The 20023-nt window shown below is 38.4% G+C and overlaps 2 protein-coding genes across 5 annotated transcripts in view; one reads left to right on the top strand and one right to left on the bottom strand.

Moving 5' to 3' along the window:
• The window catches only part of CENPP (centromere protein P), a 228467-nt gene that overhangs the window by 145628 nt on the left and 62816 nt on the right, over nucleotides 1–20023 (top strand). The gene's annotated exons all lie outside the window — the stretch shown is intronic.
• ECM2 (extracellular matrix protein 2) overlaps nucleotides 7829–20023 on the bottom strand; it is a 36325-nt gene continuing 24130 nt past the window's right edge. For all 3 annotated transcript variants that reach the window (XM_068553282.1, XM_068553283.1, XM_068553284.1), the window contains exons 7-10: nucleotides 16510–16667; nucleotides 14190–14329; nucleotides 12508–12834; nucleotides 7829–8891 (exon numbers count right to left, since the gene is read on the bottom strand). In XM_068553282.1, the coding sequence (XP_068409383.1) occupies nucleotides 8723–8891; nucleotides 12508–12834; nucleotides 14190–14329; nucleotides 16510–16667 (794 nt within the window). In that variant the 3' untranslated portion in view covers nucleotides 7829–8722. The remainder of the gene's footprint in view (nucleotides 8892–12507; nucleotides 12835–14189; nucleotides 14330–16509; nucleotides 16668–20023) is intronic.

Here is a 20023-nt window from a genome sequence, read left to right as displayed (position 1 = left end):
AAAACGTTTCACCTAAATCTAATCATAAGGAAACAATCAGACAAATACATATTAGGGGACATTCTACATGATAGCTGGCTTGGACCCTTCAAAAAGTGAAGGGGTGAAACACAGGCAGAGAATTGCTACTCTAGATTATAGGAGACTAAAGGCAAGTGAACTCTGATTAGATCTTGAGCCACATATACACACACAACACACACAGCAATTTAGGACATTGTTGGGACAGTTGGGAAAACCTGAATATGGACTGTATGTTGAAACTGAATTGATGTTAAATTTCTGGGGGTTGATAGTGTGAGAGAATGTGATCATTGTCTCATGGTTATGTAAGAAAATGTCCTTGTTCTTAGGAGACTTATACTGAAGTACTAGGGTGACATGATATCTGCAACTTACATTCAGATGGTCCAGCCCCTGTACCCCACAAATACATATATATGTATAGACAGGGATATGGAAAGAGTGAAAAAGATAAAATGAAGGTGATAAAATATTAATTGGTGAATGTAGGTGAAGAATATGTAGATGTTCACTGTATTCTTTCAACTTTTCTATGGCCATAAAAATATTGCTAAATAGATGCTAAATAGTTGTGGGAAATAAGGCAATTTGCCTTAAATTAATTTTAACTCTTTGATTTATCTTTGACTCTAGTGCAATATTTACATGTAAAATTTATTTTAAGTTAATTAAGGTGTTACTCTACGTACAGATTCTTAGCTATTGTACAAGAATCCCTAGAGGATTTAGGATGGGTTTTATGAGCCTTTTGATACATGCAGAGTGTTTGTATATGTGTATTTTTCTGCATAGAAGGTCCATCATAGCTTCTATCATATCCTCAAAGGGAGGAGTCCATCCTTCAAATAGTTAAGAACTACTGACCTAGATTTACAGTTTATAATGCATTCTTTATTCTGAGTATCACATACTAGTTAGCATTTCAGACAGTTCATGTATAAATTTTGTAATTGTGAATGTAATTCTCAACTTATGTAAAGCAAATGAACCTTCAGCAGATTCCAATTTATAAAAAGATTTGCTTGTATCAGCTGATAGTTCAATGTAAGTTTATTTGACCACAGAGATTCTGTTACTTAGAAACACACCATGACATTCTAATAACATGATGTATTCCTTTTCTTTTCCAAACTAATATGCGTTTAGAGCAATCACATGTTATTTTTAATGCAGTCTGCTTTCCCTTGTGTGGATTCTCATTCTTCACATTTTGTGCAAAGGGAAAAATATGCTAGACTGTAAGTTTTTTAATCCATTTTCATGTAGAAAGGGAAACATAATGTCAAAGAAGAAACAGTCATGCCTTTATTTCTTAGTTGTGTTTTTTAATCCATTTTCATGTAGAAAGGGAAACATAATGTCAAAGAAGAAACAGTCATGCCTTTATTTTTTAGTTGTGTAATCACTAAGCTCTATTAATCTAGTTAGAAACATTCACCTCTTTGCACATAACAGTGTGTGACAGACCAAATTCCAACATGACTTATAGTTTCAACTGTTCCTGTACAGCATGTTGAAGCAACGACATGTGAGTAATATGTTAGATAGAATATGCCAAAGCGCTGTTTAAGACATATAGGATGAAATGTATACTAACACATATCTATACTGTTTACAGTAGATTTTAGTTGCTCTGAAAATCCTTCACAAATGCCTCTGGGTCTGTTGGAGTAGGTTTAGTCAGAGCTGATGTTTACAAGGATAGTAAATACTTAAACTCCCCAGGAGAACCATCTGCCCAGAGCATGCTGCACCTGGCCAAGGCTTACATGCAGACTCTTACTGTATCCCCGTAGACCCACTTGTGGGTTATCTCTGAGGTAGGAATCCATCTGCAGGACAGGTTTACTGATCACGTATTCTTCTAGTTTGGCTATTTTAAATACAGTTTTTTCTCCCTTTTTGGTGTTATATTATTACAGTGAATCACACTTATAAGTCAGAATTACTTTTGTTTCCTATAATCAGGATTTTTTTTTAATCTGCTTCTAAACTATTGCCATATCTATGACAATAAGTAGTTTAGATTCTATGAGTCCTGGTTTTACTCTGTGTTTAGAGAGTCCTTGCTCAAGTAAGGCTCGAGCCCTTGCTTAGCCCTTGTTCTAAGCTGGTTTCATTCTGTTCTGTCTGATGAATATGAGCATGCAGTGACACAGCACAAAGACTGCCAAGCTCAAGAGAGACGCTGATATGGCTGCAGAGTCCCACTTGAGTGCAGCCGTCTACAGAGAGCATTTGCTGACTCCTGCCCTACTGTAATAGGCCCACTCCTTTTTCCACTGTATATCACAATCTAAGGAATCAATCTCCTTTAATAGTTAATATCTACCGTATTATGAGACTTGGCAGCCTTGAGCAAGTCACTGAACCTTCCTACCTGCTGGTTTCCTATTGCCTATCCATGAAGGAATGGACACTCATCTGACGTCCACCCTGTGCTCAGTACTGTCATGGACATCACCTTATTTAACCTTCCCAGCAGCCTTGGTAGGCAGATGTTCTCCTCAGTTTCATGGGCAAGGAAACTGGAAATCAGAGTCTAAGTAACTTGACCAAGCCCACAGCTAATAAGGATTCCAGTTCAGACCCAAGATACTCGTTCTTGTTTTTTCATTTCAAGAGATGGACCTCATGTTTCACAGACTTCTAGGGTTTAAGGGCCCCTGGAGTCATCTGGTATATGTTAGAGCTGGCCAGAAACTTCTATTTTCATAAGTACTTTTAATATTTTTGAATTTTAAGTTGACTGAGAGTCTGAATTCAACTATGGACAGATGAATAATTCAGTTATCACCAACTTGTAAGTACTTCTCCTATGAGGAAACTTTCTGTTTTCTAAATAAGGGAAAGAGATGGAATAGATATCATAGAGGGTTTTACCCAGCCCTTTGAGGTTTCACTTAAAGAGCAGAACATGAGTATTTCATTCTTTTATGTCAGCATCTATGAACCTAGTAATTCATGTTGTTTAAATGATGGCTTTGGAAAACATCGTCAAAGTTGCTGTTATGGAGAACAATCAGTTGATTACTAAGTATTAACAGTTGTCAAAGCATGACTTAATTTTTTATAAAATACACTCTGTGCCTTCTAATGTCCATGTCAGGAAATATTAATAAGAGAAATTATTCCTTATTAATTTTATGACCCTATATAAATCTTTATTGCTTTTCCTTTAAAAATCCTTAAATTTTGCAGATTTCTTTTTGTCTTGTTTAGGAGTAGTATTAATATCAACTTTGGACAACTCATGAGCTGATCGTTTAGACTGAGGAATCAACAGTCATTTTAGTACCTACTTTGTACACAGAATGCAGGGATCCAAGAAATGAATTGTCTCTCTTCTAAATTTTACAATCTTTTGGGGAAAACAAGATACACCTCCTACCCATCTACCGTACAACACCCCACATGCAAAGAAATAATCAATGCAGACCTAACTCATAATACCAGATCTGTCTTTCACGAGGTTGGTGGAACAGATGCCAAGTGCCGAAGGGAGGGGTCACTTCCCAGGGAGCTGGGCTTCTAGGCACAGCTTGTCTTGTGCCTTGGAAGTTCCTTGAGGTCAGATCATATGGCTCAAGTCAGATGGAGACTTATGGTGTACTTGCTCCCCTTGAAATTGGAAGTCGGTGCTCATTAGGGTTCTGCTCCCCTGCCCTTCTCTTCACCTGCCCCTCAATGTGTATCCTTTCCTTTGGATTCCACTCCAGCTGAGTGCATTCCCATCCTCCTGCCTGAATTCCATGGTGACCACCCCCCTCAACTTCAACATATTCTCACCCAAACTGTCCCTTTCTCACAGCTTCTCAGCAGTATCAATGAGACTCAGAACAGTTCTCCTTTTTGTCTCTTTTTCTCTTCTTTGTGTGTGTCCCTTACAGGGTAGATCGCTATCCACTAGTAGTTCTTCTCTTTTCTTTTCTTTATTCTCTTTCTTTCTTTTTACATTCAATCAGTTCATTTTATTTTTAATATATTCTCAGTTATTCATGGCTCATAATGTCCTTCTGAGATTGAGCCCCTCAGAAGACCACAGATGGTCACTAATTATGGCATACTTTCCCTCAGACTTAATCTCCACGATGAGAATGTAGATATTTTTTTCTTTCTTTCAAACTCTCTGTCATACTTATTCCTGTTCCTGCTTGTTCTTCCTGTCACCTGTGCTGTGTGGGTCCCACTTATTCTGTTTCTAGATTATTACAGTGGTGGCTCTTTTTCCTTCCTGAAGCCATTGCTTTCATGACATACTCCTCCCTTCAGAGGTTTTTGGTGGTGCACTACATTTCTCATCACAGTAAGTCTGGTCTCTTCTTACTGGCCTTCCGAGCCATCCCAGGCCTCTTATTTCCTGTATAATCTTTCCTCCATTGGTGAACCTCAACTATGCTTGGCTCATGCCTCTTTTAGTCAGTCATTCCTTCCCCCTCAACTGATTCAAATCCTATTTCAAGGCCCAGCTCAAGCCTGTTGATCTTTTCTTCTCCAAACTCAGTGCTAGTTATTTCCCGTATCATATATACCACAGGCTTTCTTTATTACTCCTGATCTAAATTTGTCAATTCAGAGAAGCCATTTTTGCCTATAGCACACAGCATTATGCTTAACATAATGTGTGGCACCAGTAAAAATTTGGGATTTTATCCTTTAGCCATATACCCATCATCTGTGGCTTAAGTTTCCACATACTTACCAAATCTAAAATTATCTTGAAACAAGCGTTATAATTTATTAACACTTCCCAATGAATTTAAAGGTTTATACTACATAGTTTGAACAGTTATTGGAATAATCACATTCTTATGTGTGAATGGGGTATCATCCTCACTGCTCTTAGTGGTGTCCATGCAGACCGGGGGCAGATTTCAACTAGTGTAGTGGGTGGTGTTTTCCATGTTAATAAAAGCAGTCATCCCTAAGAGTAGTTAACTTTAACCTCACAAGCCTGACTCCTAAGGGATGTGTGTAGGGTCATTTGACAATACAAGCCCAGGGAGAGATTGTTGTATCTTCTTGCTCCTGTTGGCAGCGCCTGCCAAACCAGGTGCCCTGCACCCTCAGATTTAGAGGTGTGCCATACGCACTCTCAGGTGTCCAGACTTTCCACTTTGGGGACTTCATTCAGAAGATGCATGTTAAGTCCAGACTCAGCCACCTACTCCCTGTCATTCCCAAGTGCCACACACTCACCCTCAGGATGCTGGGGTCATCCTCTCCTGCCTGCTCCATAGGGAGTGACACAGTCTGACAGAGACGAGGATGTGAGCCCAGTCTGTGCACGCTACAACACTGTGCCATGTTGTGCCTGTCCTACAGAACACGTACTCATGCTGACTGCCTTTCGGGGTGTTTCAGGTTGGAGGTCAGTAGTCTTTGGTTGTGGCAGAAGTGCTCAGGGCTGATCCCACCCTAGGAGCTCCAAAGGAACAGACACATCTACTAAACTTCCTTGCCCTGGCATACTCAGAGGTTGGCTGTGTCCAGGCAGCTGTAATCTGCATACCTGAGAAGCGTTTCTTCAGACCAGAGCTCTCCAGCGAAGTTCTCTGAAAGTGTGGGAGGAGCTGAGCAGAGGATAAGGACCAGGGACTTTGGCTGAATGTTCCTTATGATTCTTAAAACTTGATGTGTGATTTATATAGTACCTTGTCTACTGGTTTCAAGAAATAAGGGTGGTTAGGGAGGCAGGCAGGAGCAGTGGCAGCTAACCCTTTCTGATGGTAGCAAAGCTGTTTTGTCTGAAGAGAGTCTGTGTACTTCCTCTTCAGGGACACTTCCACCCCAGGGCACCATGAACTCCTAATGAGCCATGCTTGAAAACCACTGATGTGTTCATCAATGCATTTATATTCACACAGCATGCTATTTTATAATTGAATCAAGTGATCTCAGAAAAGTAAAATGACTGCATAATTATTGGAGACCAAGATGGGCACCCAGGTGTCCTGATTCCTGGTGTAATTATTTCCTTATGATTCTAGGCTATATGTTTTTTTTAACCACATCTTATCTGTAGTGCTTTTTGAAATATTTTAATCTACAATAAGCCAAATCTCAAAATTGAAAAGTTAGTTAGTACTCCTTGTACTTATGTGCAAAGATGACACACCATTAATATTTTCAGACCATAGCTGGGCCAGGATTTCCTTAGTGTACATATGTATTAGTAATTACAGCATATTTCTGAAGCCAAACAGAACACCTCTTTATTTTAAACATTATATATCATGAAGAATGTTTGCTATATGGACATTTATCACTTTTTTAAAAATGGAATTAAAGCTTCTATCCAGAGCATGATGAACTTTCAAAGCAAACAAGTTCAATGCTAGACATATTTTATATTTTAAATTATAAAATCAGAAATAAAAGCATCTTCCAACTTAAAAACAAAGCTTTCATCAGTCATTCTGATTTTTAGCCTTTCTAGAGATTCCGCTCCCAACAGGGTGTCCCTGAGTGCACGATAGGGTCTCAGTGTGTTCCTGGGCCTGGTATTACTCCAAGGCTTCCAGGGATTGCTGTGTCTTACTGCAACTTGTGCTGTTTGCACACTCTAGAAACCCACGATCTGGGAGTACCCCCAGGGCCAGGCAGAGGGACCTCAGGAACCCAGCATGCTTCATTGTATCACCAACCTGTTCTGCTGACTTCATCACACTTGGCCTGTTTTGATTGTCTATTTGATTTCCTGCTTATTGCCCCTAACACAGTATGCATCGCCAGAGGGCAGAGACCTCATCTGATCTATTCATCCCTGTCTCTGTAAAACAGCACCTGGGACACATCTGATTAAAGTCAGAATGAGAAATGAATGCTGGAGTGTTTCAGTGTTGTCCAGGATGCTAATTCTTTTGACTCACCTTATTCAGTTTGAGTCAGTTTGAGTCCCCTCTGACACTAATTTTGTTTACTGTTTAGTTTGCCACTTATGTCAATGTGTTCATATTCACACGGCAAGAAGCATTGCACAGGGGTTCTTGTTGATTAAATGAATAACCATATCTTCTTGTTTTCATCTGTCTCTTACATTCAACTTGGCCAATTTAAATTAGCAATGCTTCTACATTCCTAAACTAGTTATAAATCTCAACTTTTGTTCCATAGGATTTTATTTCTCTTCTTAGCCACTTGGCTTAAGCCTTTGACCCTTGATTCTAACAGTTTGTATCATATTATTATTCTTGTTCATTTGTAATCTCAAAAACCTAGATATTAAGAAAAGGGGCTTAGAAATAACATTAGCTTAAATGGGATAAATCAAACTTACACATCTTGAAAGCTGTCCAAATAATAATCAACTTTGGTTGAATATGCTGGTTTGCTGGTTGCTGTCAATTTTATATGAAAGGTTGGCAATTATAAGTATACTCACCTTTCATACCGCGCTTCCCAGATGCTTTTTATTCTCTGGTTCTCGTAATGACCCTGTGAAGTGGGGCTGGAAGGTTCTGAGGATGGTGAGGGAACTATTAAAAAATTGAATAACTGAAGTTTGAAAAATTAGAGTAACCTGCCCAAGGGGGCCAAGCCTAGAACTTAAGTTCCTAATCTGGTGTTTTTTCAAGGTACACAACTGAGAGTAACAAGAAAAGTCAACGTGGTTTCTGTATGTGTCTTTTAAAAATTACTTTAGAAATAAAGATAAAAGATCATTACATAATGAAAAGTTTAATATATTGTATGGTTTTGTTAGGGTCTAGTATATAGTGAATACTAATAGCTTTATGTTAAATTGAACTGAGTAAAAGGATACATTTGAGCAAATTAGGGCAAAGAAAAGAGGTACTAACAATGACCAGAGGAGCAAAAATTTTTTTTAATTTATGCATTAGGTTTACATTTACAAGGTTTAGTCAAGGAAAATTAACATATATTTTAAGCAAACTCCACTGCTTCCCATAAAATCTTTTGATCTTGAGCAAAGAATAATGAGGGTGCTCTTAAAATACTGTTAAACTTTTTAGACTTACAGAGAAATTTTAGACTTACAGAAAAATTACAAAAATCATATAGAATTCACATATACCCTTTTCCCAGCTTCCCCTAATGTTAATAACCACATACTTAGCCATAGTACAATTCTCAAAACCAGGAAATTAACTTTATAGTAGTGTTTTAGTTCCACACGTGTAATTAATAGAAGGAACTAAAGCTAAGACAATAATTAAGTTTATTTATACCAGTAATTGTATCATAGGGTCTTATAGAAAATTAATAAATTATTGCTTTAACAGTAGAATAATAAACAGAACACTAGTTCATAAATTCTACCTATTATTTTTTCCTGTTATCAACTTCTTGGTCTTGAACCATAATATACATAATTTTTAAAAGGACTCAGGGAGTTCTTAGCTAATAGCAATACTAAGATCTGTTGTAAAGGACATGCTTATTTTGTTCTAGATTCTCCCAGTCTAGTTCAGTAGCACACAACATCCTATTCTCATGAGAAAACTTTGCAATGAGATGGCTTCTTTCTAGAGTGTAAAACTGAAACCTTCACTAAAACTGCTAGAGGACTAAACCTTGTAGATATGTCTGGTTGTTCTTATGTGCGTTGGCGAATCAGGTTGGCTAGCATAATGATACTAAGTATAACATGACATTATATCTCTCTCGTTGATGAAAGATGCTACTGAAACAGATATGTGAGTATAATTTACAAATAACAAAGAAAAATGTGGAATTACTTGATATTTTGTGGTTTAAGAATGACACTTGAATATGATCTTATGCATGAAAATGCGTAGGATGATATTTCTCTTGTTTTAATATAGTTGTTTTCAAGATGAAGATGTTCCAGTGTTGAATCACCATCTTCTTCAGAATTGCAAATTTGTTCTGGAAGAATATTCCTAAGGAAAAATAGACATGCAAGTCATAAATGATCCAAGTAATATTCTGCCTTCATAATTTAGGAGCTAAATTTTATATTTCTTTTAAAAACTCTTTTGTTTTTAAAATAAAATTGGATCCTTTTCTTATACACCAGAAAAAAATTCAAATATGTCAAAGATCTACATGTGAAAAAATGAAGCCATAGAATAGTAGAATAAAACATGTTCATATCCTGGAAGTGGGGGAAAAATCTTCCTATGTGTGACTCAAAAACCAGATGCACTAAAAGAAAAGATTAATAAATTGACTACAGGTGTTTTTTTTTTTTAAATGCAAAGTTAAAAGACAAATCACAAACTAGGAGAAAGTGTTTGCAACTTATATTACAGATAAAGGGCTAATATACAAAGACCTAAAAACCTAGGAGGAGAGGGAAATGAGAAAAAAAAAAGATACCTGGGTAACCAGTTTACAGAAGAGAAAATGAAATGGCATGTAAACGTGATGCTTAACTTCATTCATGATAAGAAAGATGTAAATTGAAATGATACTGGCATACCACTCTCACTTACCAGATTTGCCCAGCACCCTCCCAAAAAAATCCAAAAGTTCATTAACATGTTCTGATGGTGAGGCTCGATAGGATCAAACATCATTGAAGGAAATTCAAAACAGTACAGCCCCATGGATAGGAATTTGGCAGTATCTAGCAAAATTACATGGGCATTTTATACCTTTCACTCAGCAATCCCACTTCTAGGGATCTATCCCAAAGTTAGATTGGAAAAATACAAAATTACATTTGAACAGAGTTGTACATTGTGGCATTATTTATAGTATAAAAAAATGGAAACAATCAAATGTCTATCAATAAGGAACTGGCTGAATAAAATGTCCATATAGTGGAATACTATTCAACTGTAAAAAGGAATGAGGAAATTCTCTACATACTGATATGGAGTGATAGCCAGGATATACTGATAATTTTTAAAAGTGAAGAACAGAAAAAATATACACTCTTTCCAGAGAGAGAGAAAAAAATAATAATCCTTTTGTGTAATAATTTGTATAATAATTGTGAGAGGCAGTGGGGAATATGAATGTGTGTATGTATGCTTATATTTAAAAAAAAAATAACACTGGGATCATCAATGGGAAATTAATTTAAAAGTTTAGGGGCTTCCCTGGTGGCACAGTGGTTAAGAATCCGCCTGCTAATGCAGGGGACGTGGGCTCGAGCCCTGGTCGGGGAAGATCCCACACGCCGCAGAGCAACTAAGCCCGTGCGCCACAACTGCTCAGCCTGTGCTCTAGAGCCTGTGTGCCACAACTACTGAAGCCCACGCTCCTAGAGCCCGTGCTCCGCAACAAGAAAAGCCACTGCAATGAGAAGCCCGCGCACTGCAACAAAGAGTAGCCCCCCCTCACCGCAACTAGAGAAAGCCCACACGCAGCTACAAAGACCCAACACAGCCAAAAATAAATTTCAAAAAACTTAACCTATGGGAAAGGGTGGAATATGGTATAAGGGACAGGCATAGAAAAATATTATATAGAAAGTAGCAATTCCTAAAACCCAAAGCAAATTGAAGACCTATCTGAATATTAAGTTGTTGACCTATTGTTACAGAGAAAACTTCTGTATTTAAGCTATACATCCTTCGTGGAACATATTCTAAGGACAAATAGAACTACTAAAAACATAATAAACTTAATTAAATACTTTTGTTGTTAGTTGTAATAATGGTATTATCATTTTGAAACTATTGTTTATAGTAAATATAGGTTATTGTTGGGAACCTAGATTTTCAGTGTAAGATAAGCAAGTTTAAAACAGAAGGACTTCTCTGTAACATTAAATTTGACTTGGGAATATCTGTATGAACTCATTTTTTTTTTCTTCACAAAATATATATTTCTGGCAGTCCACTGAAAGGCCTTGAAACAGTAACAACACATTTGAAAGGAAGATGCCTGGTGCCCAGATTGGGGCCTCTGAACACGATTCCCCAGTGAGAGGAGCTAGGGCTCTTTGGAAGAAGGCTGGCATCGGGCTGTAGTGGGGAATATAAAAGTGAGCCATCCAAGATCTACGGAGGCCTATCCAAGGACACAGGAACCAACTCGAAGGGCTACCATTGGCCAAAGATGGGACAGTTTAAGAACAATAATTGCAGTTGATTGAAACATTCTTAATATATAAAGCCATAAGCTCATATTGATCCTCCAGAGAAAGAGAAAAAGCCAAAAACAAAATAATAAAGCAAAAATATTTAGGCACTAACTTCTTTTTTATCCTGAGACAGCCACTATTAAAATTTTCATATATTTTATAGTCCTTTTCATTCATGTTTAATGCATATGTATATTTTTTTCCAGTTTTATAAAGATTGGCATAACATTGTATTAGTTTAAAGTGTACAACGTAATGGTTTGCTGTATGTGTATGTGGTTGAAATGATCACCACCATAAGTTTAGGTAACATCCATCACCTCACACAGTTACAAATTTGTAACCAACTTCTTACTCTGCTAGGCAGTTTAAAGGAAAGAACTGAGCCTACCTTTCAGAGTAACAAAGTTGCCCTAGTTGAAAAGAAAATATTATTTACAGACGAAGTCCAGCTATAAAATGTGGAAAGAATGACAAAAATAGAAATTCACCACTTTATTACCCCTAAGGAAATAACAGATGCAAGCAATAAGCATCTGTGAGTGAAAAAACCATTGGTTCAGTGGTGGAGGAGAAAGGTTATAATGGAGATAACGGGCCATGACCACCTAAATCTCACCAGAATGGGACAGATATTGTATGCCTCCTGATGCAATGCAATAGGAAGCATATAAGCATGACCTAGGAATTATTTTGGCCAAAAAATTTTGACTCTGAATCTTTAAAGCCTTTCCCATCCCCACCTTTTCCCCTATAAACTCTTGACTCTTTCTTTGTTTTATTTTTCAGGAGTTTATGTTTGGAATTGTAGAGACAGGTAAAAGAGTAAGGGGTATAATCTCCAAGGACAGGACCACAGAGCTCTGGGGTCTGCCTCCCTCGTTGGCTGCACTAACAAAGCGTTCCAGATTAATTCTTGAGACATTCATACTTTCTAGGCAGGGGTGATGACTCTGTCAGCAGATGGAACACACACAGAAAAATGTATCCTCAGAAGTGAGGGAGCTGAGTCTCAATAAATTTATTCAGAATTTTGTCTTCAGAAAAATCTAGATAGAAGCAATTTTAATTTTAGCATATACTTAGGTTTTGTGTTCTACAGATTACAGTGTTTGAAATTACATATGGAGGTGGGATTAGCACCATAGTCTACTGCCTTGAAGCCTCACTTGAACATGCCTCTAAGGTTCTAGGTATTATATAATCATACTCTATTTTTACATTTTTTTACTATGGAGGTTTGCATACATAGAAAAGTAGAAAAAACACTGTAGTGAATCCTTACATACCTATTATCATCCAGCTTCAACAATCATTAACATTTGCCAATCTTGTTTAATGCAACCTCTTGTCACTTTTTTTCTTTAAAGTAAATTCCAGACATCATGTCATGGTTGTTTAATCCTATATTTTGTCACCCATGACAATTTAAATGTATACTTGAAAAGGCCAGAATTTACCGTATCTTGTTGTTGTTCAATCTCAGAAAATGTAGTGCTTTCATTTCTTGTACCCCAGGTGGTATAGATTTTAATTCATTATGATCCAGAAACAGCTCTCGCAGAGAATGGTAAGCCCCATAGAAGGAAACTCGGTCTATGCCATCATCCACAAGATTATTAAATGACAGGTACAGGTATTCCAGGCCTGGTTCCATGTGGCCAAACACAAAGCCAGGGATGCGCTCAATCTGGTTGCCGATGAGCACAAGGTGCAGCAGCGACTTGGGTAGATAGGAGGGGACGTGGTAGAGCTTGTTGTAGGAGAGGTCAATTGATTCTAGATTTCTAGAAAAGAGTAAACAGAGTGGGGACATCAGAGCAGTGACTGTAAGCTCAAAGTTTTGACAAGCCAGTCAAGATGCTTGTCCATTTTCCTGCCAGTACTCAGTGTGCTGTAATGATTCCCAGCGCAAGTGTGGCTGTATGGTGGTCTGGCTGCAAGGCTAGTGCTCTTACCCGGGTACCACAGAGCTGCTTGAGTTCCTCTCTAATAGAGGAGCACCAGAGTTCAGAGAGAAAAACTCATATCTCAGGGGTAATGCTCAGACCCAAAGAGGTCCCCCAAATATCTTGAAGGTCAAACTTGTATGAGAAATGAAGTCCAGAGTCCTAGCTGACATCAAACCCTAAAATCATCTCTGGTTCCAGCAAGAAAGTAGCAGTGTTGAGGGGTTATTGCATTCTTGTTCCACATTTGATCTGATGACCTGGGATCTGGGACTTGGGGTGAGAATGAGGCATCTAGAAAAGGTTGTTAATAAGCCAGAAGATCTGGGAAATGTGGTGAGCTATCTGGCTTTTTTCAGAGCCTCACCTGCGGCTTCTGCCCACCCCATGAAGACTTTTCACCTGATGAAGACTCAGTTGCCCTGCCACTGCCACATCCTGCTAAACCTAATTGGCCCTCAAGGCCTCTTTTCATCTCTGTCCTGCTTCTGAAAGATGCCTGTCCCCATGGTGCCACTCAGATCCCTCATTCCCTCACCACATGACCATAGATCTGCTCTGATGCAGCTGCTGCCAGGGCCTGACCCTGTTTCCCTGTGTAGCTAATCCTCTCCTTCCTGATGAGCAAGGCCTCCACACTTTGCCCTTCACTGAGGCTACAGCCTGGGGCCACTGATTCCTCTCCAGGAAGATGGGCTCTGCTTTTTGCTTCCGCTATCGGGTCACGCATTCTTTAGTCTGTTTTGTAGCACTTGAAATAGAGAAATAGTTTGAAGGAATGAAGACAGTGTGGTATAGAACAGTGAATGCTGGTGCTTCCACCTAATGGTGAGGGAGAAAGGGAGAGGAGGGCAGCTTCCTTCCTCACTATGGGAAGGGGTTATCTCACTTAAACTTCATGACTGCCTGTGAGGTCAGCAGAGAGCAGAACAGTGATCAGACCTAAGGTCACACTGCTTGGGCTTAGCACTTGCACACTGTAGGGTGTCCCCAGCAGCAGTGACCATGGCCATCCTAACATCAGTCATATCATGAATGGTTTGAAGTCTATGCAAATAGCCAAGTTTTATGTAGGGGGAGGTTCACTAAGAAAGAATGCTGTTACCTCCCTCACTTGCCCATGTTCATACCCTGTTTAATAATGGCAAAGGAAAGAAATCGTCTAAGAAAGTCCGATTGTAGCATGTACTTACTCTTGATTTATCCAGGCTAAAGGAGCAATTCTATTTTCTTCAATTTTATTATAACGTAGTACAATGACATTGATCTTTCTGGTATGATTAAAAGAAATTTCAGTTATTTCTTCAATTTGGTTATTTTCTAGGTATATTTCCTATAATTAAGAGAAGAGACTTATTTTTTTCATATTAGTTGATAAATATATTCAGTCTCACAGAATTGAAATCAGGTTATAGACTGTTGTCACTAGTGTTAGCTAAAGAGTATTGCAGCACTTCAAAACGAGTTCATATTTTTAAGTTGTCAGATTTTCTAACTAGTAAAATAAAATGTACTATCTGTCATGGTTATGGAATTAAATGAATTTTATTTAATTATTTTTTAACCATAAAATGATATATGATATAGCATACCATAATAATTGTATAAAGCTTTCTAATTTACAAAACAACTTATTCACATAAATTATTTCATTTGGGCTTCAAGATCCTAAAAAGTAGGAAATAAGTAGAAATTATCCCCATTTAGCAGTAGAGAAACTCAGACCTGGAGAGATGGCAAGATATTTGCAAGGTTACACAGCTAATACATGAGGGAAACTCATGCTGGCTGGCCCCAGCTTAGGTCAGCCTGCTTCCTACCAGTCCATGCTGTCTGTAATTTTTTTAGGCTCACATTTTTTAGATTTGTTTGTATTATAATTACTTTAATTAACAGTTAATTAAGAGCCTTCATTTAACATCAGGGTGAAGTTTGCTAGAACTATTAGTAAGTTTTCAACAGCTAGCTGCCTTCAAGTTAAATTCATTTAGCATTACAAGGAATTTTTCACTCAGGGATCTTGTTGGAATTCAGAAGTACAATTGGTATATATATTCAGAGTAACTTTCTATTCCTGTTGTAGTAATTTCCCCCTCTTTGTCATTTAATTTTGGTATTGTTGGAAGTGGGTAAAGTGATTTTTAGCTTTTTGCTTTTACCTTCATACATATTTCGGGGTGAACTAGATCAGTGGTTCCTAAACTTGATTGTATATTAGAATCACTCGTGAGCTTTTTAAAGTATAAATTCCAACCTAAATCAGAGCACACTCATTTATACGTTGAAACTGCAGCTGTGAAGCAGTGCATTGGAAGGATTCACAGCACATGTACTTGCATGGACAGCACCTCCAAGAAGCTAGCGAGAGGGTCTTTGGAAAGAGAAACCAGGGATGAGAGGGTCAGACGTGGAATAGAGACACATTGCTCTTTTGTACTATTCAAGTGTTGTGTGTGTGTTTTACTGTGTGCATGCATTATCTATCTAAAATTTTAATTTTTTAAAAAATTATAAATTGTTGACCCCATTCTCCAAAGAACCTGATTTAGCATGTCTGGGATAGGTCCAGGAATCTGTATTTCTTTAGAATCCAAGTGATTCTGAGGTAAAGCCAGGTTATAGAACCTCAATCTTTACAATTTTGGTAAATTCTAAAGGTCTATCTTAATCTGGAAGTAGGAAGAGGAAGCATGGTGGCTGTGGTAGCAGCAGTATCATATCGAGATTAATGGCCCTCTCTTGGCTCACTGCGTCCACAGCAGTGGGAAGCTTCGTCCTGCTGCCTGATTGTGTATGTGGCAGAAACAGAACTCAGAGGAGGTGGCCTAGGAGTCAGCTGGATCTTCCAGGCCTCTGTTCTTAATGCAGGAAGTTGGGGCATACACTCAGCAGAGAAGGCCCCCCAGAGTCCCCCCTAATAAGGACTTAATTAAAGTGTGTTCCTTGTTGTAGCAAGGGAGACCACACACTTGGGCAGCAGGGAGTGTCTCCAGAGGGGATGGAGACAGGACAGTGCTTGGGCCCTTGGTAGGAGCTAGTTAGAACTAGTAAGCTGTGGGAAGAGGGTGGGGGGTGGTGCTGCTGGCACAGTCAGCAGCCTTCTCTGCAAATCTTGTCCATTTTCACAGGGTCACTGCTAGTCCATGTGGGACTCTGGGTGGAACAGACTGGGATGAACGTCACAGTTCCAGTTTGGGACAGTTTTGCAAGTCAAGGTACTTTTTGCAAGTTGTAGTTTCTGTTTGAATACTCAGTTCATCTTCCCTGTTCTCTCCCCAAGAGCCGTCGGCAGAACCAATTTTCACTTTATCAAGATTTTCTACTAGTAGTTATAATTTTGATTCATAATTTTGTATTGTTTGAAAACAGTGCTCAAATTATAGTAAATTCTGTATATAGCACCAAAACTACTGAGTTTAATATGCATCACAATAACCTTTTAAAATATATTGTTTGTTTTGTCATAGTATGCTGTATTTAAAATATAAAATATTATAAGTAAGATATTGGTACCTCAATAGAAGCAGGAAGACCCTGTGGTATAATTCTAAATTTATTTCTTCCCAGACGCAGGTAGGATAGGCTCTTCAAAGGTTTGAAAGCTAAAGAATTGACATTGGTTTCACTGAGACTGTTTCCTTCCAATTCTAAGGTGACCAATTGATTTAAGTCTATAAAAAAATAAAATTATTGTAATATTAGGATAACTAAAAAACATGTAATTTCTATAGGCTTTCAAAATTTCATGTGAAATGTTCAGTTTATTTGGAGGGCTGATGTTGTAGCTTCTTTATTTGTATCCCCCTGCCCCCTTAGAGCCTTTTCCCTAGTACTTTGCAAATCCCAAATGCTCAGATCAGCCAGGACTCAATGCTGAATGCTTGGTCCAGGAGAGGCAGACCTGTAGAGAAATCACTGTTGTGCTGTATGATGAAAATTTGTAACCCTCATACAAAAACCAAAACGCCACACACACAAAAAAAGAAAAAATTATAGGCAAATATCACTGAAGAATGTATATGCAAAAAACCTCAACAAAATATTGGCAAACCAAATTCAAAAGATCAAGTGGGATTTATCCCAGGGATGCAAGGATGGTTTAATATCCACAAAAAAAATCAATGTGATACACCACATTAACAAATTGAAGAATAAAAGTCAAATGATCTTTTATTATGGATGCAGAAAAAGCTTTTTACAAAATTTAACATCCATTTGTGATAAAAACTCTCAACAAAGTGGGTATAGAGGGAACATACTTCAACATATAAGACAAACCTACCACCAGTATCATACTGAACGGTGAAAAGCTGAAAGCATTTCCTCTAAGATCAGGAATAAAATAAGGATGCCCAAACTCACCACTTTTATTCAACATAGTGTTGGAAGTTCTAGCCACAGCAATCAGACAAGGAAAAGAAGTGAAACGAATCCAAGTTGGAAAAGAAGAAGTAAAATTGCCACTGCAGGCAACATGATACTATATACAGAAAATCCTAGAGACTACCACCAAAAAACTATTAGAACTAGTACATGAATTCAGTAAAGTTGCAGGATACAAAATTAATATACAGAAACCTGTTGAGTTTCTATACACTAACAACAAACTATCAGAAAGAGAAATTAAGAAAACAGTCCCATTTCCAATTGCATCAAAAAGAATAAAAACCTAGGAATAAATCTAAACAAGAAGGTAAAAGACCTGTACTCAGAAAACCAAGAGACATTCATGAAAAAAAACTGATTGAAGGCAACACAAACAAATGGAAAGATATACCTTGTACATGGACTGGAAGAATTAATACTGTTCAAATGACCATACTCCCTAAGGCAGTCTACAGATTCAGTTCAATCCCTATCAAAATACCCTTTTTCACAGAACTAGAAAAAATAATTCTAAAATTTTTATGGAAACGCAGAAGACCCCAAATAGCCAAAACAATCTTGAGAAAGAAGAACAAAGCTGGAGATATCACACTCCCTGGTTTCAAGCTATAGTACAAAGCTACAGTAATTGAAACAGTGTGGTACTGGCACAAAAACAGACCCATAGATCAATGGGACAGAATAGAGAGCCCAGAAATAAACCCATGCATTTATGGTCAATTAATCTATGACAAAGGAAGTCAAGAATGTACAGTATGGAAAGGAAAGTTTGTATAAGGAGCCAGAGGAGGGAGTTGGGGGGCCAGGGCACCCCACAGAGGAAGCAATGGCCAAGCAGGGACTTGGAATGCAGGCAGATGAGAAGTAGAAGGTTGTAGAGGGTCATTCGAAGTATTTGCAAAGACAGACAGGTATGAAATGGCAGCATAGTCAAGGATGTATGAGGAATGTAATGCAATGGGTGGTTCCTTTTTCCAAGACACTGAAGGAGCACTCTGCCTGGCAAACCCTCAGTCTCTGAACAAGGGAGTTATAGTAGTGAATTCCCATCACAGTGTTCACTCCTGTGCACTCTGACAGTGCAGCCAGATGGACGTTTTGAAAGGAGAATGATCAAAAATTCTCCACACATTCAGATTGAGCTACCAAGAAAGGCCTTTATACAAACAAGATTTTTCTAAATTGTTTCTACTGGTCTCAGGAGTGGTATGACCAAATCAACTGGAAACTTAAAGGAGAATGGACAGCTCAGCAGTGAAGATACCCAGAGGTGTCTGAGTCAGACATTCAGGGTGTAACTTTGGAGTTTGTTCAGTGGCCAAAATTTTCAGAATAGGGGATGTTTTCACATTCAACTCAAGTCATGGGTACTGCACTGAAATGCTCTGTGCAACTCAGATCCTACTCTTAGGCATATCAGAGAAGTAAGACATAGTCTAAGGATAAACAAAAGACACTACCGTCAGGAGTACAGATCATAGATTCTAGAACATGACAAGGAGGAGGTGGCAGTGTAGACTTGAGTGGTACGGAAGTGTGAGTGGGGCTAGATTCTCAAGACAGAAAGATGTAGGTAGACATGGGAGGGTGAGGCAGCCAGGTGAACTCATGGAAGCATGAACTCACATGGGTGTGCTCAGGAGTAGGAAAGAGACCAGCCCTGGAGTGGGCCATATGCAAGAGGGGATGAAGGTTGTTGAGAGGGCAGAGGTGGGCTGTGCAGGGCCTTTGTGCACCAGAAAATAAGGTCTGACTTTCCTTCTCTAGGCAACAAGCAGCCTCTGGATAGGGAACAGCATGACAAAATATTAATCTGCTGGTGTTTAACATCAGCTGAAGGACAGAGAGGAATTATGGAGGCCAACTAGTAAATTATAAGTGATTCTATTTCCTCATATAAACAAAACTCCTTAATTTCCGCAACTAAAGATACTGAGAATCCAGCGTAATTATCTAGTACATAGTTGAGGTTTTGGAATGTAATAGAAGTTTTTCAGAGGAAAACAGATAATAGAAGTAGACTGGTGGTCATTACATGACCTCACAAGAAAGAGAAACAAAACACAACAATGTAAATTAATATTATACATTACTTTACGGTTATTCTCTGGCTTATGTGTATATTGTGTATACATAGATAGTATGTACATTCCTATATGTAACAGGCAAAAGGATGGAGGTAGAGAAGGTTCTTGTAGGTTAGACTGTGGCAGAAAGAGGATTTATTAGCAGAAAGTTGGTAGGAAGTCCTTCCCATTGTGGGCGGGGAGCTACATGACAGGTTATAGACATGGATAGACCTTGTGTGAGAACTTGATCTCATAGATATTCTGACTGGATAGTCACACCACCATCATTGCTAGAAAGGCCACCATGATCATGGGTTTTGTTTTGTTTTTAACATTAATGAAGACAGGAACATTTTTTAGCATGTCCAGTTTTCTCCTGCTATCCCTCCCTTCTATTTTTTCACCTTCCCTTCAATTTTAAGACCTTCCTTTTCTCTATAGTGGGTATGCACATCTCTCAGTGGATTCTGGATGAACTCCCAGCACCTCGGCATAGCATGTGCAGAGCTGTCTGTTGTGTGGTTCCTTCCTACCTTTTCACATCATCTTTTGTTCTTCACTCCCCATCACAC

Source organism: Eschrichtius robustus, chromosome 10 (genome assembly GCF_028021215.1).
Source record: "Eschrichtius robustus isolate mEscRob2 chromosome 10, mEscRob2.pri, whole genome shotgun sequence".
NCBI lineage: Eukaryota > Metazoa > Chordata > Mammalia > Artiodactyla > Eschrichtiidae > Eschrichtius > Eschrichtius robustus.
The sequence above is the reverse complement of the archived record's forward strand: the minus strand, read 5'-3'. Positions and strand labels throughout refer to the sequence as shown.